Raw genomic sequence first — 22260 nt, 5'->3', positions numbered from 1 at the left:
GCTGTGGCTGTCTGTCTGGTGAAACAGAAGGGTGGGTGTGTCCAGGAGAGGAGGAATTGGATAACTGCAACCTTCAGACAGGAGGCAGCAGTGCCCACATCTTCCTCCAAGGCTGGGTCTGGCCTGACCCACCAAAAGACAGAGATCCCAGTTCCACAGTGCCCCCAAAACAGTGCATATGACCATTAACTTCTGGTGATGGGGCAGGGCTTGGGGATGGCTTCACTGCCAGCTTGGTTGCCGCTCCAGATGAGACTGGGCTGGGGGCAGGAAGGATGGGGATTTTGGAATCTGAAGATTGGGGTTCAAATCTCAGCTCAAGCACTTCTCAGCTGTTTGGACTGGCGAACAAGTTCCCTCGGCTCCTCGGTGACCTAGAGATGGTGGTACCTGTTGTGTCAGACACACTGCAATTGTGGTGGTCTCATAATGTGCTGTCACATTGTGGTTACTCTGTTGCATGTGGGAAGTCCTCATGCTCCATCTGAGGGGTCGGGGGAAGGGCTGCTGGGGCTGGTGTGGCCTTTGGACATGGAGTCTGAATTAGGGGAAGCTGGTGGGCATTCCTGGAGCACAGTCTGAGCTAGACCTGGAGGGGTGATTGTTACTTTGCTCTTAGCTCCTGTCCAGCTGGCCACCCTTTATCTGTGACCTTCCACAGCCTAGAGGAGCAGCAGCTGCTGCAGCCACTACTGTCAGCCACAGGCCGTGTGGCACAGCACAGCTGAAGTGAGCCTGGGGAGTGGCCTTGACTGCTCCAGCCTCATCACCCTGCCTCTTATTGGGGGACTGGGCATTGCTGTGCCCCACAAGAGCCATTTTCCTAAGGTCAAATGATTTGTATACACACCAGCCCACTCCTGGGCCTGGTGAATATAGAAGTTGGGTTACTGCTCATAGCAGCACCCTGTCCCCTGAGCTGGACAGTTCCATGACTCTGGGGAACTGGAAAGGTAATCAAAGAGCCTGGCTCCAATGCAGGCTTTGGCCCTTCCGAAGCCAGTCCCAAGCAGTTCTTACACTGGTTTCCTTGTGATGCAGTGGAAAGATGGGAGGGAAGCAGCAGGCCTCTGGGCCCCTGCACCCATCAACAACAGCCATTCAGTTTTAGCCTGTTCACCATAATCAGATCCTGGCAGTTCTGAGTACACAAGACTTGGCTTGGGTGGTGTGACCATGAGGGGCAGAGCTTGGGCTCCAGAGTCTGATTGTCTCCGCCTTTCCAGCCATCCCCTCTGTTTGCTTGCCAATCCTCTGGCCCTGTCTTCTGTCTGTTCTCCTTCGTACACTTTTCCTTATAGCCTGTGCATAGCCCCTGTCTCTCATTCACCCCTTACACATACATATACACATACTCTGGATGTCTGAGCCCTGCCCTCCTTTCTCAGCTACTCACATCTTTAAGTGCCCTGCCCCACTGATCTCTTCCTCCCAGGGGAGAGCTTTATTCCCACCCATGCTTGTTAGAGGAGATGTATTAGTCAGAGTTCTCTAGGGAGACAACCAACAGGAGATATCTGTAAATACGAGATTTTATAAAAGTATCTCACACAACTGTGGGGATGCACAAGTCCAAATTCTGTAGGGCAGGATGCATGAGTCCAAATTCCGTAGGGCATGCAGCTGGCAACTCTGATGAAGGTCTTCGATTGAACTCCCCAGGAGAGGCTGGCTGGCTGAAGAAGAAGTGAAAATTCTCTTTTCCCTTAAAAGTCTTCAACTGTTTAGATTAAATCCAACTGATTGTATTCTCTCATTGCTGAAGACACTTCCTTAGTTGATCATAGATGTAATCAGGCACAGATGCAATCAACTGACTGATGATTTAATAAACCAGCCATCTGGCTTATTAACCAGCCACAAAATGTCCTTGTAGTAATGGTTAGGCAAATGTTTGCCTGACTGGACAACTGGGCACCATCACCTGGCCAAGTTGACACATGAACCTAACCATCACAGGAGGGATGTGTTTAAGCATGTTCACGTGGGCATGCTGCTCACACCACAAGGAGGCAGGCAGGAACTGGGAAAGCTGTGCAAACTGCTTCTGCCCTACTTGCAGAGGCTGCCTTAGGGAGAGCCTACCTGCCAGCCATCAGGTTGCCTACCCTGCATGGGTTTTGGGCTTGCCATGGCCCTATGGGCTCCATTTCTGCTCCTTAGCCAAGCAGGCATGCCCCTCTGCAGCTGGCACCCTCCCATCCCACCAGTGATCATACCTTTACCTGTGCTTCCCCTTTCTGGAATGACCGTCTTCACTCTTTACCCTTGTAAAAAACCTTTGTACCTGATCTCACCATTGAAATACTATTCAGCATTGCATTAGAGGTCCTTGTCATTACAGTAAGACAGGAAAAAGAAATATAAGGCAGTGGAGTAAAATTAAAAGATTAGAAAGGAAGAACTAATCCTTCCTTCCTCAGACAATATAATCATCAGTATAAAAAATCCCAGTTTGCCCTGATCAAGATGGTAGAATGAGAAGCTTCAGGACTCTGCACCCCCACAGAAGCTTTGAACAATCAACAAGAACTGGCAGAAATATTGTTCTTAAAGCTCCAGAAAACAGTTAAAAGACTGTATTAACAGGGCAAGTGCCGCATCAAGAAAAAGGCTGTTGAACATGGCAATGTAAACAGCCACTGAAAACTTCTCTCCAGAGATTCAATGAAAAAAAAGAACAATTCTGAATTGTTTGAAACTCTGGAGGAGGATATAGACTGGGGAAAGACCCTGCAAGTGCCAAATTGAAGAAAGAGAGGAAATATCAGGTAGGCATCTCCCATCCTGGACAAGCAGGTCCTCTCCCCTCCCTCCTCACTCAGTCTCAGTGTGAGAAAGACAGAGAATCTGCAGATGGGACCCCTCCCACCATGGATCTACGTGTCTGGGGGTGGAGATATGTAGGAGTTCTTTATATAGAATTTGTGTTATCTTTGTAACTGTCCTCCTATAAGGTTAAAACTGTTTCAAAATAAAAAGTAAAAAAAAAATCGTAAGGAATCTTTAAAAAAGCTATCAAACTGGTAAATTTAGTAAGGTTGCAGGATGTGAGGTCATTATATAATCAAACACAGGTATGGGCACATTTACAGGCATTTTTTGAGATAAAATTTATATATGATAACATTCACCCATTTAAATTATATAATTCAATGATTTTTAAAAATTCAGTTTTATTGAGATATATTCATATATCATACGTGGTGTACAGTCAACTGTTCACAGAACCATCATATAGTTGTGCATTTGTCACCCCAATCTATTTTTTGAACATTTTCTTTATACTAGAAAAAGTAAAAATAAGAATAAAAAAGTAAAAAAGAACACCCAAATCACCCTTCCCACCCTATTTTTTATTTAGTTTTAATTCAGTGGTTTTTAATATGTTTACGGAGTTGTGCAGCCATCATCATAATTCAATTTTAGAACATTTTCGTCACCCCAGAAAGAAACTTTGACCCCCATCCTCCCAAATCAATTATATTTGTATATAATCTCAAGAAATAATTAGAAATTTACATTATAACTATCATTTATGACAGCATCAAAAATGAAATATTTAGGGATAAATTCAACAAAACATTTCTGAGAAAAATTAAGACCTAAATAAATGGAGAGATATGCATATTCATAGATTGGCATAATCAATATGGTTAAGCTATCATTTCTCTTCAAATTGATCTATAGATTCAATACCATCCCAGTCAAAATCCCAGCAGGCCTTTGAAAGACACCTTTCAGAAATTACAAACAGAAGCTACATACTGAGAGAAAATATTTGTAAAACATAGCTGATAAATGACTTGTAACCAAAATACATAAACAACTCTTACAGGTAAATAGTTAGAGAAACAACCCAATTTTTAAAATTGGTTAAAGATTTGAATAGTTTGACAAAGAAAATGAACAGATGGCAAATAAGCACATGAAAAGATGCCAAACATCCTTGGTCATTGGGGAAATAGAAACCAAAGCCATAATGATATTAAAACCACTACTTACCTGCTAGAATGACTGAAATTAAAACACACACAAAACTAATAATACCAAGTGCTGGTGAGGATGTGGACAATTGGAACTGTTATACATTGCTGGTGGGAATACAATATAGTACAGCCACTTTCTAAAACAGTTTGGCAGTTTCTTATCACGTTCAGCCTACATTTGTCATATGAACCAGCAATACCACTTTTCAGTATTTACCCAAGAGAAATGAAAACTTAAGTCCATACAAAACCTGTATGCAAATATTTATTGGCTTTACTTATAATAGCCAACAACTGGAAGCAATTCAAGTGTCATCAACTGGTGAATGATAGACAGACTGTGTTATGGCCAGCAATGGAATACTAATCAGCAATAAAAAAGGACAAATTACTGAGAGATGTGAAAACATGGATGAATCTCATGTGTTATACTAAGTGGAAGAAGCCAGACATGATTCCATTTATATGACATTTTAGAAAAGGCAAAACCATAGAAACAAATTAGATCAGTGTGCCAGGGTCTGGGATGAGTGGAGCAGGATTCACTGCAAAGGAGCAGGAACTGTTTGGGGGTGATGGAAATGTTCCATATTTTGATTGTGGTGGTGGTAACACAATTGTATACGTTTGTCAAAGCTCATCGAACTGCCAGTTAAAAAGGGAGAATTTTATCACCTATAATTTACATCTGAATTTTAAAAACATTTAAAAAACCCTCCTTGGTACACTTCCAAGGTCATTTCAAGCCCCTTCTCCATCACAAGGCTTTCCTTCCCTGACTACCTCCTTGTCTCACCACCTGCTGGATAGCCCCTTCCAGGTCACTGATGGTTTGGGTTCCTGTTAACTGCTGCTTGGGATCATTCACAGTGGGGCTGCCTCAGCTCCCCAGGGCTGGTGACCCTTGCCACTCATCTGGCACAGCCAGGCCCTATCCACACCCATCCTCAGCCAGCTCTGTGGGAGGCTAGGAAGAGGGGCTGAGACCTGGGTGGGCTTCTGTGACTTCCCTTTTCCTCTCTTGAGTACCTCTGCTCAGCTGTTGCTGCTCTCTTCCCCCACAGGTTGGGACAAACATTCCTATGGCTACCATGGCGATGATGGGCATTCCTTCTGCTCCTCAGGGACTGGCCAACCCTATGGTCCCACATTCACCACAGGAGATGTGATTGGCTGCTGTGTCAACCTGATCAACGGCACCTGCTTCTACACCAAGAATGGCCACAGCCTTGGTGGGTGCCTGGAGAACCTTGAAGAATCTGCCCAAGGGCAGGCCTTGAAGCCAAAGCGAGTACAACAGGGCCTCTGCTGAACCCTGGGCAACTGCAGCCATTTCCAGGCGTTAGGGCTCTGCAAGGTGAAGGGAGGGTAGCAGGGATGCATCCTCTGTTGATCCATCCAGTCAGTAGCATTTATTGAGCCCAGGATTGGTGGTAAGAGTGCAGTGGTGTCCTGGTTAAGACCCTGGCCTTTGTGGCCCTTGTTGGAGCAGGATTTGGGGTTGAATGAGATGTTTGAGGGGCCACTGTTCATGGTTGAGGGTGGTGGCAGTTTGTATGCCTGTGGCCTGGGACCAGACGTTGGCTGGCCCTTCTGACAGGGCGCTGGTTGCTATGGAGCAGCAGTGAGGGCTGCAGTAGTGCAGGAGGTAAACAGATCGGCTGGAGTGAGCTAGGGCCAGGTCCCCTCTGGCCTGTCTGCGGGCAGTGGGCAGCAACCTGGACAGTTATATTTTAGAAGTTCTCCTTGGTAAACTGTGAAGAGGGACTAAAGCAGGGGTCCAGGTGGTCTGAGGTAAGGCAGTGGTGATGGGTGTGGGAAATGGGGAACAGGCCTGACAGAGGCCCAGAGGTGGCCGAGCTGGGCTCAGTGACAGACATGTGCATGGGAGAGTGGCTGGGTTCACGGTGCTGTTGCCCAGGGAGAGGAGCCCAGGAGAAGCAGTTGTCAGTAGAGGTCAATGAGAGGCCAGTAGGATTCCTTGGCGGAGCAATCCTGTAGACTTGGGAATTCAGGCTTAGGACTGGAGAGAGGAGGGGACTTTGGCTATTCTGGTGCCTTGCCCTACTGGGTGCCGACTATTCTCTATTTGTTTTGTTTTAATTTTTATGGTGGTACATATATCACACAAAATTTCCCAATTTAACATTCAAGTATACAATTCAGTGGCATTAATTACATTGTTGACTATTATTTGGCACCTTAAGTGAGAGGGCCCTTTGGCCACCTGGCTGTGAGGTGAGGTGCTTAACTGCTGGGCGTGCCTACCTGGGCTTACAGAGGTCTCTAAGCCCAGATCTGGCCACTCCCTCATTCTCCCAGAATGGTAGAGCAGGAAGAGGAGTGGCAGACCCCACCAGCCAGCCCACCACAGGCCCTGGCAGGAAAGGGAGCTGTACATTTTACCTGAAACCCAGCTCCTGCTTCCCCTAGCTTGAGGGACAGTAAAAAGTTGGCTGCCACTTGCCACAGCCCTTTGGTAACTTCTCCAGATGAGCCTAGCCAGAATCAGGGGCCTGAGTGGGAATCGGGTTTGCTGGTGACTGGGGCCACCAGGGCCATGAGACTGAGTGACAGGAGCGAGCATCCCTCAGTGGGGCAGTTGTATGCCACCACTCAGATGGGTGGGAAAGCCTGGAGAGCCAGGCACTTGAGCGCAGAGCATAGGCGCTGCAGAGCTCACCCGGGTGCACATCTGGAGAAAACCTCCTCCAAAATCCATGGCCCCTGGGCTGCAGTTGCTGATAGCCAACTGGTGAGAAGCTAGCAGCTGAGGGGCAGGCTCCCCACTCTGCTGTCTGAGTCTGGCTCCCAGGGGCCATTGTGGAGGACTCTTGTCCCTCCCTCCCTCCCCTCTGCAACCAGGCTCAGTCTGGTCCCTCAGCTCTGGACACCTGCCCTCCCCACACCCCTCCAGTTTGCCCACACTTTCCTCAGAGTACGCTACCTGCCATGGGACGTGGCGTTTAGGGCATAGCCTGCTGGCCCCTCCGTACCCACACCTGCCTCCTCTGGGCTCTTAGTGTCCATCAGGATCACCGAAGGGCTATCATTTCTTTATCAGATTCCCCAGGTCGCACAGTTCCCCTTAATATCAGCCCAAACCCTCAGGCTGTTTTTAAAACTCATCTTCCCAGTGCTATGCTTTTAGAACCCATGCCAGACCTCACACATCTTGTAATATTGCCTATTTTTCCAGCCTGTCACAATCTTCTGGTCTTGTTTGTTTTAACTAAAATACACAATATCCTTTTCGATATCATATTAACCTAAAATTTGATAAACATGTTTGTGTGTGTGTGTTTTCATCAAGACATTGATAAAAATATTGGAAGAGATCAGGGCTGAGATTTGAGCCTTTCAGCCTGCAGGTAGACACCAGTCATTTAAGAATCACTCAATTATGTTAGCTTGAAACTTATGTTTTTTCCTCTTGTCCTCAAGGATATTATTGAAACCTTTTTGAAAAATGGATATGGCCCATGCCCTGCATTTTCTAGATTATGAAATTGAATGGATCTGTTAAAAAAAGGCAGTGAACTTAGAGTGACAGACTACTGGGTGAATCTTCTAATGTCCCCTGTTTCCTTTTCACAAGCCACCTTAGCAGTAATGTGTTTCAGAATCTCACCTGGGATCAGTGAGCCCCTTGCTTCTCTCTAACCTCAGAGCCCTAACCTTTAGAGAAACAGAATCACATTTCCTGCCTCTGGCCTGTCCCCTCCACCCCCACCCCTTTCCTTCCCTCCTTTGTCCTTCTGGCCCAGCACTAGCCCTCTGTGTCATCTGTCATTTGTCTGTGTAATGATTAGTTGCATGCCACCTCTCTTGAAGCACTTAGAGGCCCAGGCTTCCAGCTGTTTCACAGGGCCTGGCTTGTGGAAGGCCTCCTTCAACAAATACCTGATAGAAGGATGACTGAATGAGTGAATGAAGATGGGAGACTGATGCCTGGCCACAAGTAGTCATGCACTTGCTGGGTCATTTCCACACAGCTCTGCCTCTCTCACAGTTTCTTTATCCTCTCAGCCTCAGTCACCCCTGACCTATGTCTGCTTGGCCCAGGGCACTTCATATCAGCAAGTTGAGGCATCCTGTATGCATCCTGTATCTTTGACTGGACCTTCCTCCTATGGGCCCTCAGATCTTGCAGTCAAATGGCCTTGCAGAGAGGCCCACAGAGACCTGCAGGGCTGGAGAGTAATGTCACCCTTGTCCAGTGCAATAGGGGATGGAGTGGCCTCTTTCCTCATCCTTTTGGAAGTACTTCAAGGCCTTGTTCCTCCTGGGTGCCATTGTGAGGCAGAGCTGGGCAGGCTGGGTGGGTTATCCTCTGCCCAGAAGTGTGGCAATTGCCTCACCCTGTGGTACACTGCAGCCACCCTGGACCTAGACCTTGCAGTTTATGAAGCAGCTTAACAGAGTAATTCATTTTCTCCTTTCTTCACTGGGGTCTAGGGATTAGTTTTTCAGAAGAGGCATCTGGGCTTGGAAAGGTTGATGCACTTGCCAAAGGTCACACTGCAGATAACTTATGGAGCCAGGATGCCCCCGTCTTCCAGGGTTCTGTGTTCCTCCTCCAGGAGCCTGGGAGCCCAGCAGCATCCTGGCCATGCAGAGATCCCTGAGGGCAGCTCCCATGCAGACTTGAAGGGTAGACATTGAGTGTTCTCGTGTGCACAGGGGCTTTCAGTTTCAAGCCTGCTAGGTCACTGACTGCTGCATATGGGACTCAGAAGTGGCCTCAGGCAGGCAGACCACAGGGGTTATGAGCTTCTCTCATGAGGAACAAAACAACTCGGCAAGGAATGTAAACAATCTCTCAACATCTTGGGGTTCTGAACTATAAACGGGTCAGAGACAGTACCTGCCTTTCATGGTTGTTCTGAGGATTAACTGATTTCATGTGAAACCCCGAGCCCAGCACCCAGCACAGAGAAGGTACCTGGTATGCACTGTCACCATTCTGGCCCCAGGCTCTTGGCTGGCTTTATGGTCATGAAGAGGTCCTGACACCAAGTACCCTAAACCCTGAGCCACCTCCTCTACTCCCAGATTTACTGGGAGACCTAGTTTCAGACCCTTATCTGTTCCTCTGCATTGCCAGGTTTCAGTTTCTTTTCTGGGTGGGAATTTGGGGAACAGACTGGGACCTCTATAAAGAATCAGCAGTTTGAAAACCTCTTGGGCCAAAACTCAAGAGCTTCCAGAAGGTACAAGGTTTTATCTAAAGAATGAGGGGGCTGTGAATCCTTGGGAGAGTCTCCCTTGGCTCTGAGCCTTTCCCTGTCTGCAGAACATGATGCTCTGTGGCTATTCCTTGAGGCTCCTCTCCTGCCCAGACCTGCTCACGTATTTGGAATCCTGCTCCCATCTACCTTTACCTCTGATGCAGGGCTGAGGTTCCTAGAAACACAGCCCCTTCTCTTGTCAGGAGATGTGCAGCCACCATGCCCCGTCTCCATTTCTCTGTCAGACTAGCAATGAGTCCAACTCCACCCCTTTTGCTAGTTTTGTGATTGTTGGCAAATCATTTAATCTCTAAGGCTTACTTTCCTTGTCTGTAAAATGGGGATAAGAAAGATTATTCCCCAGAATTGTAATGAGGATCAAATGAGGTTAGGGATGGAAAAAAGGCTTGACCCACATAGTGGGTCTCCATAATATGTGTTGGATCAAGAGAAGGATCAAGTCTGAAGGGGCCTTAGGGAGTAGATTATTTGGGTCTAGTACTTCCCAGCAGGCTTTCCCTGGGAGGGTGGAAGAGCTATGGACAAAAGCCTAGGCATCCGACTTCACTTCTGGCAAGGCCACCCAGCAAAGGGAAGGCCAGGGTCATGTTTCAGCCTCCACCATGGGCCCCCAGGGGTGTACGTACCCAAGTGGCTGCCCTGCCTGTTGGCCTGATGAATGTTCTTTCCCTCTGCAGGTATAGCCTTCACAGACCTCCCGGTAAGTACTCCTATTGGATCTCCCATTCCGGGCTGTTAGGGCTAACTGGGAAGGGGTATGGTGGTACCTGCAACTGCAGGGTGTGGAATCTGGCCCTTTCCTCAACCAGGAATATGTATTGTGCTGTCAGCTTAAGGGTTTATGGGGTGCCTGTTGGCCTCACTTCTCCCAGCAGCAAGGCCTGGTCTTCCTCTAAACTCTTAGCAGGGGACAGTAATGTGTGGCATTTCCAAAGGCAGCTGTGGGGCTCTTGGGGTGAGTGGTGTAGCTCTTGGGCTCAACTTACTCGAACTAGCTCCTTATGGCTCAGTTAGTGGACTGGGTTGCAGATTATGGGAAATTGTTCCTCAGCCATTAGGGAGCTAGATCAGTGTATAGCCAAGTGCTAGGAAGTATGGGGCTACCCCAGTTCTGTAGATGGCCCAAGCTGGACAGTGATGGTCAGAGAAAGTAGGCTTTGCTGGTAGCATGGAGGTAGATTAGGAGATGAAAGGGGAAAGGAAGGAAGCGAGAGGTCTTGTGGGTTGAGAACTCACAGTGGGCTGAACCCAGTGTGCAGGAAAGGCACGTGGCCTGAGTGGATGGAAGGTGGGGGCCCCGGGAAGACAGCACGCAGACACAATGGGGAGGAGGCTAGCGAGGCCCTGGGGGTCAGTAGCAGTGGGGAGCCACAGGAGGCATTGAGTAAGGAAGTGACCTGGCAGAAGCTGGCTTTAGAACAGTTAGTCATGATGGGACAGACGGCAAGCAGGGAGCCCCACACCCACAGAAGGTCATGCCCCAAACTTCAGTGGCCGTAAGATCCTCCTCTGAGTGAGCCTCCTGACAGGAGGGGCCTTGGTCTCTCTGTTTACCCTTTGCCCAGGGTCAGGGGGTCCACATCACCTGTCCTTTCCATGTTCTCCTCCTGCCCTCCTTTCCTATCCCAGCCCACCCTTTTCTGCCCCCTCATGTGCCTCTTTTTTTTAGCAAAGGGATGCTTGGTCCTGGTTCCTTCTAGGAGGAGCCATTACCCACCCCCACCCCTGCAGCAGGTCTTCATGGGGCATACCTGCTGAGTTGTAGAGCTTGGCCTGCTTCTGTGTGGCTTGGCTGGGTTTCAGAGAAGGACCTTGGGCCTTGGGGACGCAATGAACTCTGATACAGGGCAGTGACTCCCTGTGTTGAGACTTGCTTGGTTTTCATCCGCTTTTTCCCCTCTAGCTTTGAGGTATAGTATCTTTGGTAGGCGGTGAGAGGAGAGTATGACTTGACCCTGTCTTCTTGCCTTGCTGCAATTCTCTCAAAGCCCTAGGATAGTCTTGAGCGAGCCATTGCCTTCTCTCCTCTGCCCCTGGAAGAGAGGTGAGGCCCTGCCACCCCATTGCCCTTGGGGCCTCACTGACATTTCATTTCCTTCTCAGGCCAACTTGTACCCCACCGTAGGCCTGCAGACGCCGGGGGAGATTGTGGACGCCAACTTTGGGCAGCAACCCTTCCTGTTTGACATTGAGGACTACATGCGGGAGTGGCGTGCCAAGGTCCAGGGCACTGTCCACTGCTTCCCCATCAGTGCCCGGCTTGGCGAGTGGCAGGCGGTGCTGCAGAAGTGAGTCCCCTGCTGCTCCTCTGCGTCCCTCTTATCCAAGGACAGCTCCCGCTCAGTTCTCCCAGAGCTGCTCCTAATTAAACCTCTGCCCTCTCAACCTGATGGGAGGGCTCCTGAATGTAATTCAGCAGGGCTGTTTTCCTTCTCCAGATAATTTGGTAAAGGAAGTACTAGGACTACTAGGATGCCCTGTGGTCTCTTCCTCTAAGTTTTTCCGTCGGTAGGGGAGGATCCATCATGCCCTGACGCTGGCCTGAGGTCCCGTCTCAGGGGTCAGCATCCAGCCAAGTCCCATATATCCACAGCCTTGGTGGCGGGTAGAGACTTCCTGGGACCAGCCTAGCTGGCTCCTTGGCTGATGAGTTTCTAGACTGTCCTGAAACCCAGTGTTACTGAGACATCCAAGGGAGGCCAGTTTTAGGTTTCTCTTCCACTTGCTGGCTACAGGTCTGAGAGAGGCAATAACTAGCACTCACTCTGCCCGGGATGGCTGGAAGCCTGGATCTCAAGGGTGGGCAGATGGATACAGTGGGAGGCCTGGGCTTCAGCTGTCCCTTGTCATTGTCTTGCAAAGGCACCAGGGTGCCTGAGTCCCTTGAGCGAGGAGTGGAGGTATATACTGGGTTCTTTTCAACCCCTCCCTCAATGGGTTGCTGTTGAGGCTGGCCCCAGTGGAGACCTTAGGGAGGGCCAGGCAGCCAGACCATCCTCAGGAACGACAGCACTGCAACCTCTTACTCCCAGCCCCCAGTGCTGCTGAGAAGTCCTTCCTGGGTGGGCCGGGACAGTACCAGTCCCTGCAGCAGGCTTGCTGGGATGGGCAAGGGGAGCAGCGCAGCTCCCCAGACTGTGGGGGAAGGGACTGATTCTCTCAGCTTTCAGGGCCCAGGGCTCAGCACATGGATATGTTTGCTCACATGTGTATATCTGTGTGCCTATGTGTGTCCATATGTAGTATTTGCATGTAATTTGTGTCTTGTGTTTTCACATAACTATTTTATGAACATTGTTAATGGCCATGTTATCTAGGAGACAGATTTGCCACAATCCCCGTGACTAGTTACCTCTTGTAGGAGGTTCCGTTTATTTCCACTCTTTCATTTGTGTAGGTAACCCTTTTGTACATAAAGAGGTTTTCATATTTAAGATTATTTCCTTTGTGTACTTTCCAGAAGGCAAATTTTTGAGTCAAAGGGACTGTACATTTTAATGGCATCTGATATTCATATGAGCTCATCTGAACCATATTTTGTATAATTGTATTATAATTATTACTCAGAATCAAATATTATGTAATACATAATTTCATTTAGAGGTCATATTTATTGACTTCTTACCTTGTCCCAGGTACTTCGGTGTGTTACTTCATTTGTATTTGGCAATTAGAATAATAACATCAGACATACCCACACACGCACACACGTATGCACCGAGGTATTCACTCCTATACGCATGAGATGTGAGGGCTCATCCTTTGGCGCCACATGTTCTCACGCATACACAGGCCACAGCTCAGCCAGCTTCGGGTGGGATTAAATGGCTGCTGGGTGTGGGGACTCTCCCAGCCATATCCCAATGGTTGTGCTCCTGTTGGCACTGCTGGTGCCTGTCCCTTCCTGGCAAAGTCAGTCTTGATATCTCAACTTCTTGGGCTCTTGCTTTGTGGTATATGATGGAGTAACTTGGGTCATGGGTGGCTCCCTGTCCCCCGCTAAAGCCGGCGTTACTGAGGGACAGGTCCATCTGGTGAACTGCTTGTGTGGGGTATCCTGCAGAGGGGAACCTGTGTCTGTAGAAAGCACACATGTGGCACACATGATCTCTGCCTGGGCATTCTCCAGACCGATTGCCTGGCTGCTGTTTCAGGAAGCCCTCGGTGAGGCCGTTAACCTCCTCTGGGCTTGCTGCAGTCCACGAGGTGGGCAGCCGCGCCTGTGCAGAGATGGTGTGTGCCTGTGTGCACTTTTATTAGTCATACTCGCCTGCTTGTGGGCAGCATATCTCAGAGAAACTACAGCCACTCCTCCAGGCTGTAAGCACAGATGTGGTGACCAGCACCTCCCCAGCCTGACTATATGAGTACTGGGAGTTGTTGTCACGTTATTTCAGCCCCTTTATTCTAGTTCAGTAAGATTATACCTCGTAAGTTGTGTTTAGGGAAGACCCAGATATCATAGGAAGCTAGTCTGTCCCATCAGATGGTCACTGAGAAATGCACTTCTCGAGTGTCACCTTGAGCTCTTCCTTTCTTCTAGCATGGTCTCATCTTACCTGGTGCATCATGGGTATTGTGCCACGGCCACGGCTTTTGCCCGAATGACTGAAACCCCGATTCAGGAAGAACAGGCGTCCATAAAGAACAGACAAAGTAAGATTGAGACTCCTCTAACCCTTTTCTTCCCTCACCTGTGCCTAACTGTTCTCGGGCTCATGCTGGCCCTGGTCAACCTGTCAGGAGTCTGTTCCATTCTGGTCCTCACCACCCTGGACACCAGCCAACAATCCTAGCCCCAGCCCTAGGCCTTGCTCCTGTCCCTCCTTCAAAACAACACTCCTCAGATGGACAGTCCAGCAACATGGAAACATCTCAGTACAACCTCCCTAATGCATACTCTGATGTCTGGGCACAAGCTGGGACCTGGCACAGCCAGACCCAGCTCTTCCACACTAGTTTCCTTGACCCTGAAGCCTGTATTCCACTCAACCTCCCCTTCATTGGCTTCCGGAAAGAGTGTGTTTGCATCTTATCACACCAGTGCCCTGCCTAGCTTACTATTCACTCAACCTTAATAGTTTCCCTTTTGGCCAGTGAGGATTGCAGTTGTCAGAGAGGGTGATGGCAGATGCTTGGTGGCTGCCGTGGTAGCACCTCTCTCTGCTTCCTGCCTCTCATCCTGCCCTTTGCAGACAACCTAGTCCTTCCTCAGCACCTTGGCCAAAGGAAGTTTTCCCAGTGTTTGTTCCAGCCCACATACTGTGTGTTTGGGAGCTCTTTCTTGGAAGGAGGGATGTTGGGAAAGAGGAAGAAGAGCCTGGAAAGGAGATAGAAGGAGGAGAGGAGAGTGAGGGAGTGTGTGTGTGTGTGTGTGCGCGCGCGCGCGCGCCTGCTTGCGTCTCTCTGAGCCTGTTGTCTCTGTGTATGTGCATGTGTCTGTGTCTCCCAGAGAAGCCGTGCTCAGCCAGACAGACGGAAAGGGGTCCCAGACTTGGGATCTACGAATGAGAGACCCTCAGACCCAGAAGTCGCTCCCAGCAAGACGCATCAGGTCCCAGGGCAAGAGCAAGAAGGCAACAGCAAGATGCTGATGGCCTGAGAGGTGCCAGCGTCAGAGGTGCTAGTGTGAGGAGGATGACCTTTTTCCCGACAGGGACCACACTGCAGCCCTGGAAGACAGCCCAGGACATGGGCCCTGGTCCATAAACCAGTGCGCTTCCACTGCCACTCCCCTATGAGCTGTGGAAAGAGAGAAGTCTGTCTGAAGAAGAGCCCCAGGGCCACCAAGCCGCCTGGGTGCCTGTCCCCAGATCATTCTTCCACAGCCAGGGTCCCTCCTGCCCCAGGTCCCTGGGGACCTGCACCCCACAGGAACAGGCCTCCAAACTCACCATCTTGCCTCTGGGCTGAGATCACTCCCTCTGTTTTCCCCTTCTTCCTGAGGACTCCTGAAACTTGTCAGAAACCAGGGACTATTGTGGGCTGAACTGCCAGGTTCTTCCTTCAGCCTTTTCTGTGGGCATCTCAACTTGGCACGACAGTCCGAGCCAGCCCACCCAACTGTTGGTCAGCCCATGCTCTGATGTTGGCGGTGTGCTGGGCCTGGAGCCCAGAGGGAGGTCTGTAGCCCCTCATTCTGTGCCATGTTCTTGCTCTCTGCAGAGATCCAGAAGTTGGTGCTGGACGGCCGTGTGGGCGAGGCCATTGAGACTACACAGCGCTTCTACCCAGGGCTGCTGGAGCACAACCCCAACCTGCTCTTCATGCTGAAGTAAGTCTTAAGAACCACCAACTCCCCCTAGCCTAGTCCCTCTTAGCTGGTGGTGGAAACATACAGCCCAGGCCAAGCCCAGAGCATTGCTGCTCTGTTCCCTCTGCAGGTGCCGACAGTTTGTGGAGATGGTGAATGGGACCGACAGTGAGGTCCGTGGCTTGAGCTCCCGAAGCCCCAAGTCTCAGGACAGCTACCCTGGTTCCCCCAGCCTCAGCCCCCGCCACGGCCCCAGTAGTTCCCACATGCACAACACAGGTCAGCTGCTCTCCAGAGGGCTCTGGGAAGAACTGGTGTGGAGAAGAAAGGCCACCCCATATGCCTTTCCTTCAGCTGGGCTTAGGGCTTGCTGCTGGCTCTGGGGAAGGGAGATGGGGCTACTGATCATTCCTGGGGCCCCACTTGATGGGCAAGCTGCCCCTCCTCTTCTGACCGTTCCCGTGGCTTCCAGGCGCAGACAGTCCCAGCTGCAGCAATGGCGTCGCATCTACCAAGAGCAAACAGAACCACAGTAAATACCCTGCACCCAGCTCCTCCTCCTCGTCCTCCTCCTCCTCGTCCTCCTCCTCCCCATCCTCCGTCAATTACTCCGAGTCCAACTCAACAGACTCCACCAAGTCCCAGCCCCACAGCAGCACCAGTAACCAGGAGACCAGGTGCCTATCTTGCTCTAATTCCTTCTCGCTGACTCCTGCTCTGGGCCAGCCTGGCCCACTGCAGTCTGTCCTTTGAATGCCAACCTCTGCCCTTTACCCCCCACCTGCATCCCAGGTCTGTGCTTAGAGTACTATCTGTTTAACCTCCAGGCCGGGCATTTGTTTCAGTTTCTGGCCTACCCCTTATTTGACTGCTGCTCTCCTTGCTCCTGGCTTTCCCCAGCAGCACTGACACTGCCATGCTGAGAATGTGATCTCCAAGGAGGCCGGACCTGTCAGAACCCCCATGGCCAACACTGAAGGAAATTTCATGGGGCCTGGCTTGGGGACCGCCAAGTTGGCCACAGGCTGCAAGCTGCAGCTTCAGGTGGCTTTTAACAGCCCTCAGGCATGCCTTAGGGCTGACCTGGGTTTGGCTTCTAGCCAAGGCCACAGAGCTACCCAGGGGGCCCACAGAGCCTGATCGCTTGGGGTGGAGGTTGGGTGTTGTATGTGAAAGGGATGTGCCAGTTCAGAGGGTCGTGGAGGAGAGAGTCACAGGCAATACTCGAACAAAAGTGGGAATCAGGTGACAGGCCTGTGGGTGTCACAGCAGGGACTCAGGAAATACTTGCCAATTGTTGGAGCCTGGGAAGCCTAGGCTCTCCTTTCATGGTCCTGGGGGCTCTTGGTTTACCTTCAGTAACTTGTAGCTAAAACCTGAAAGAAGGCCCAAACAGGTTGCACCACCCCCATCCCCTTGGTCAACTCCTGCCTCAACCTTTCTCCACAGTGACAGTGAGATGGAGATGGAGGCAGAGCATTACCCCAATGGTGTGCTGGAGAACATGTCCACACATATTGTCAATGGTGCTTACAAACATGAGGACCTGCAGACGGATGAGTCCAGCATGGGTAAGAGCCGTGCCCCAGCATGACCCAGTGGTGTTCCATGGGAAGGCAGTGTTCAGTCCAAGTGCCCCCTTCCCCTTGGGAAGGTTTGGGATGGGCAGGCTTTGGGAGCTTGACCTGTCTACTACCTACTTAGCCAATCCTGGATGGGCCCTTGAGGTGGCTCCAAAGGTATAAGAAGGTCCAGTCTCTCTGCATTTGAGACTGGAGGGAGTGTGTGAGTTGGGTGCTCTTATAAGTGCCCATGCATCTGTGTAGGGTGGGAAGAGGGAAAGCTCCAGTGTCCGGTCTGACCCCTAGACCTGTGGGGGCTGGTAGACTAATAACACCTCAGCTCTGGATGGTCCACCTACTCCTCCCAGTGCTTACCTGCCTCTGGCTGAAGCTGCCACCCACCTGGGGTTCTTCCTATCATGCTCTGCTTGGGGCCCCCACCCCAGTCCTCCCCTTTTCTCCTTCCCCTCCTGATGTATTATCTGCTGGTCTCTGGGTGCAGACGATGGGCACCCTCGGCGGCAGCTCTGTGGGGGCAACCAGGCTGCCACAGAAAGGATTATCCTCTTTGGCCGCGAGTTACAGGCACTGAGTGAGCAGCTGGGCCGGGAGTATGGCAAGAATTTGGCTCACACGGAGATGCTACAGGTACAGAACAAGCCAGGGCCTCATATAGAGCAGGCCCCCATTTGGGGGTGGGGTAGGGTGGCTCTGGGAGGGTCCTGGGAGCAGTGGGAACAGGACAGAATTGGCAGATATTGCAGACATTGCAGGTCTGCATTGCGAAGCAGGTACACCAGGATGCACCCCTCCCCCCCATCCAGGCTCCAGGGAGGGTACAACTCTGCCCAGACCCTACAGTCTGAAGGTGTTGGGGCCTTCATGGGCACCCTGCAGGGCCCTGTCCCCTCTGGAACCGTGTGTGGTATGTGTGCCACGATCCTCTTCAGAGTTCCCTTCTTCCTTAGGATGCCTTTAGCCTGCTAGCATACTCGGACCCCTGGAGCTGCCCAGTTGGCCAGCAGCTTGACCCCATCCAGAGGGAGCCTGTGTGTGCTGCCCTCAACAGCGCCATCTTAGGTAAGTGGATTGAACAAAAACAAGCTGGCCCATGAGTACCTGGGGTGGCCCCCTCTTCTCTTCCCCGATGTTTATCCAAATCAGGGCACTGAGCTCTGCTCAGACCCTCCCTGGTAGCATGCAAGGCCCCTTGACTTCTCTGACAACCCACAACCTGACCTCCCCCTGTCCAACTGACTTAGCTGCCTGGATCGTGATGGGCCCTAGGCCATGACCACAGGCCCAGGCCAGCTCACTGTTCTGAGAAAGCTAAGGTCCTCAGCTTCCTGGCATGGCTGCAGGGCTGTGGCCTGGTGGCTAACACACACTCACACAGAGATACATGAACACTGTTCTGAGTGATTCTGCCCACTGCCCGCCACTTTCCACCCCCAAGGGAACTTTGTCCTGGGCAGGGCAGTGACGGGGCCTTGTCTCTCTTCCACAGAGTCCCAGAACCTGCCAAAGCAGCCTCCTCTGATGCTCGCCCTGGGTCAGGCATCTGAATGTCTCAGGCTTATGGCCCGAGCGGGCCTGGGATCTTGCTCCTTTGCCAGAGTTGACAACTACTTGCACTAGCTGACCATGCTGGCTAGCCCTGCCTGACGCTCCCTTGGCACCAAGGCTGGAGCAGCCCTACCCTCCACAGGCATCAGGTGCAGGACCTGGAAGCCATGGGCAGGGTCCACTCCTCCTGCCTGGCCTTCCCCCTTCTGTTTCTTCCCTTCCTTCCTTCCTTCCCTTCCTTCCTTTTCCTCCTCCCTCAGTCTCTCTCTCCCTTCACGTGCAGTGGCCTATGACACAGTATTGGCTGGTTACTCTTATGTAGCGCCGCCTTCTTTGAAAGGGGGGGTTTGTTTTGAAGAGGGTTGGAGTTTTTAATCTTTTTTTCCCCTCCTGACTGAGCCACCAGTATTTATCTCTGGAGAGTTTGTGCTGAGCTGGTTTCTGCTGATTTAGTGATGAAGCCTATCCAAATTGGTGATAGCTTATTATTTTCATAAGTAAAAAAAAATGAGATTATATATATATATATATAAAAAAAGAAAAAACAAAAAACAACACAGTATTTATCGTAGTGTTAGCACCTCTTGGGTGAGGCTGTCCAGAAACCGTATGTTTTTATTCAAATCCCACTCATTAAAAAAGAATCATCTTTGCCACCTTAGACAAGTCATTTGTTTCTTTTAGGCTCCACCTTTATTGAACCACAGGTTCAGCTGCAGCCTAGGGAAGCTGAATAGGACTTTGAGGAGTGGCAGGGGTCGGGCTAAGTAGGTGTGCGACATCCCGAGAGGTATGGGGCCCTAGGCCTTTGAGAGCTGTACTGTGCAGAGAGCTCAGTGCTGAGGGTCCAGAGAGGAGACAAGCTGGCCTAGGGCCACATAGCAAGCGAGTAGATGGTCCTTGGCCAGCACACTACCATTCTACCCTGCCTCTCACTGCCTGCCTCACTCCTTTTCTCTCTTCCCATTTTTGTACCCTACTTTTCCTTGTTCTCAAGATGGCCAAATAATTCATTTATTCTAAATTGATTGCCTGGAAACTATCTGCCTTCAACCCGAGAGCTGCTGTGTGTCAGGCTGCAGGGAGGAAGTCTCCATTCCTAGGACAGAGGCCCTTGAGCACAGGGCTGCCTTCTTGCTGCCTGGATCTCACCATCTTTGCACAGCTCTGATAGAATCGATGCTTTCTGTTCAGAGCCAGTACCTTGCAGAGGCAGTTTCTTGGGCCGGTTGGTTCCTGGAGTGACTGGAGTCCTTGACCCCTTAAGCCAGGCTTCACTGCAGCTGTGCCAGGCAGCTCCCTGCAGCTTGGCCTCAGCCACTTGTCAGGAAAGATTGCTATGAGTGTTTGCTAGCCAGAGGAAGAGACCTCGTGGGCTTTATAAACATCCCATCAGACGTTTCAGATGGATCCTCACACCTGGTGGAGCAAAAACAGTCCTAGTACCATCAGGAAATTGGGAGAGGAAGGCCTGAGGTGGCTGCCAGGACTTGGGAAGGCCATCTGTGAAAAGGACTGACTGCCCAGGAGGAAGGAAGGGAGGAAAGCTACCCAGAGGAGCACTGAGAGGGTTGAGATTTCACCACCTGCTTCACAAGGGGGGAGCACAAGCAGCCTCCTGTAAAGGGGAGGGTCAGCCATAGCAAAGACAGAAGTTGAACTTCCAGTCCCTGCCTAGATCTGGACTGGGCAAGCTTCTGCTCCATGTTAATGGACACAGGAATAGTTGGTATGGCCTGATATATTCAGTGTCCACCAGGCCTTGTTGGGCCTGCAACAGAACAAGAAGAAAAATGACTGAGTTGGACCAGCTGCTGGTGATGGGTGGCAGGGGCCTGGCCCTATGCTCTCCGAGAGGTCTGCTTTGGGAGATGATCGTATAGGCTGCTGCTTTTTCTTGGTCTCTGCCCAGATCCCAGCTGGCAGTCCACAGATGATGGCCCGTTGGGGAGGTGTTGTCCTGTCTGTAAAGGAAATTCATCCCCTGCAAGGCTGGGAATGCTTTGCTTCTAAATCAAGAGGTTGGAAACATCAGGCTGTTAAAATGATCAGAGCCTAACAGGACTAGAAATTAAAACCAAAGGCTTTTGCAGCTGGAATGGAGTTTAGAGAACATCTCCTCTCCTTTTACAGATAAGGAAACAGACCCAGGGATTAAGTGACTTGGTCCAAGTCACACCACAAGTTAGTGGCAAAGCTGGGACTGACTCCATTCCTGTCAGTTGGGTAACACTATTTAGTCCTAAAGCTGAATGGTGATGATCCCCCTGTGGGGGATTAAGCTGGCATGACCTCCAGCAGTGTCTGAGCAGCTTGTACTTTCAGGGGTGTGACAAGGGTGCCTGGGCTTGGGTTGTGGAGCGGCTGAGAGACAGCCCAGGAGGGCTCAGGACAGCTGTGTGCTGCATGGGGTTGGGTGTCTACCTGGCTTGCACTCAGTACCCATGGCCACCTCCCCATTTTCTGTGCCTTATCTCACTGTTTCAGCTGAGTCCAAGTTGTTTACTCTGTTTCTCTTCTGAGGGGCTCTTTGGCCTGGGTGGACAGCTCACCTTTGGGACATAAGCCTTCGCTCCACAAGCTGTGGAGAGGGCCAAAACCAAGCTGCTTGAGCCCACTGTCTTGCCGATACTCCAGGCCTGCCTGCCAGCTGTGGACCCCTTATGCACACCCAGTTCTCCACACCTGCTTCCAGGAGCCTAGAGTGGGGAAGGTACCTGGGAGGAGCCCTGGCAACAGGCTGGACCTGACCTTTGGGGGCAGGAGAGGACCTGACTCTGTTGGGCTGTCCAACCATTGGGGAGCAGCCTTCCCTACTTACCTGCCCTTTGCAGCACCAAATGGTCTCTCTTTCCAGAGCAGGAACTGCCAGACTGCTCAAAGATAGCCAGAACTCCTGATCTCCACCCACGTGGGTCTGTGGCTTGATGCAGGCATCAGAACAGGGATTCTAAAAAATGGAGAAGTGGGACTACTCAGCCACACAGCGCCTTCCCACCCCTTAAGCAAGCACAAAGATGAGGCAGAGAACTGTTGGAACTGAAAGTTCCTTTGGTTGCTCAAAACTCAGGTATGTACGCCGTGTGGCAGCCGGGCAACAGAGCCCTACTTGACCTCCAGTCCCGTGTACCTGGATCTGTGGCCAGATTGTACTCTGGTTGCCTAAGGCGCCCGTCTCTTTGCATAAGGTTCTCCTCCATTTGTAACTACAGCTGAAACAGACATCCTCCACATTGTGCACACTGGTTCTGCCTTTGTCCTTTCAAGTTATTACTTGGCATAAGCATGAAACTTGTGGGCGTGGGAGGGTTTAGAATTCTAACACAAAACATCCTATAAAAATTGTACTTGAGAGATGAAAAAACTCCTGTTGTATTTTGACAGAATTATTTTTATTAAAATACAATCCATGAACTGTCATGAGTGTCTGGTTTCTGTTTTGAGCATTGCTGGGTTGGCATCCCTGCAGAACTTGGCCCTTCCTCAAACACCTTCCCTGGAGTGCCCAGGTCCCTGGTGCCTCCTCAAGGATCCTTGAAACTTTGGATGTTTGCAAGACCCCAAAGAGGTAAGTATTTAAGCTTTGGTTCTCTTCCCTGAAACAGCTTTCATGGTAGTAGACAAGGAAAATGTAGCAA

At 50.8% G+C, this 22260-nt stretch overlaps 1 protein-coding gene across 4 annotated transcripts in view; it reads left to right on the top strand.

Annotated features, from left to right (window-relative positions):
- Nucleotides 1-22042, top strand: part of RANBP10 (RAN binding protein 10) — a 76586-nt gene extending 54544 nt beyond the window's left edge. For 3 of the 4 annotated variants that reach the window (XM_037815786.1, XM_037815784.1, XM_037815785.1), the window contains 11 exons: nucleotides 5054-5221; nucleotides 9919-9941; nucleotides 11345-11529; nucleotides 13785-13897; nucleotides 15407-15515; nucleotides 15625-15773; nucleotides 15967-16171; nucleotides 16944-17065; nucleotides 17559-17704; nucleotides 18025-18136; nucleotides 18564-22042. In XM_037815786.1, the coding sequence (XP_037671714.1) occupies nucleotides 5054-5221; nucleotides 9919-9941; nucleotides 11345-11529; nucleotides 13785-13897; nucleotides 15407-15515; nucleotides 15625-15773; nucleotides 15967-16171; nucleotides 16944-17065; nucleotides 17559-17704; nucleotides 18025-18136; nucleotides 18564-18694 (1463 nt within the window). In that variant the 3' untranslated portion in view covers nucleotides 18695-22042. Of the gene's footprint in view, nucleotides 1-5053; nucleotides 5222-5751; nucleotides 5784-9918; nucleotides 9942-11344; nucleotides 11530-13784; nucleotides 13898-15406; nucleotides 15516-15624; nucleotides 15774-15966; nucleotides 16172-16943; nucleotides 17066-17558; nucleotides 17705-18024; nucleotides 18137-18563 lie in introns of those variants that run through there. The other variant, XM_037815787.1, reaches the window with a different exon arrangement.
- The last annotated feature ends 218 nt before the right edge of the window (nucleotides 22043-22260 follow it).

This window comes from Choloepus didactylus, chromosome 22 (genome assembly GCF_015220235.1).
Source record: "Choloepus didactylus isolate mChoDid1 chromosome 22, mChoDid1.pri, whole genome shotgun sequence".
In the NCBI taxonomy this organism is placed as follows: Eukaryota; Metazoa; Chordata; class Mammalia; order Pilosa; family Megalonychidae; genus Choloepus; species Choloepus didactylus.
This window is presented reverse-complemented; position numbering and strand designations above follow the sequence as displayed.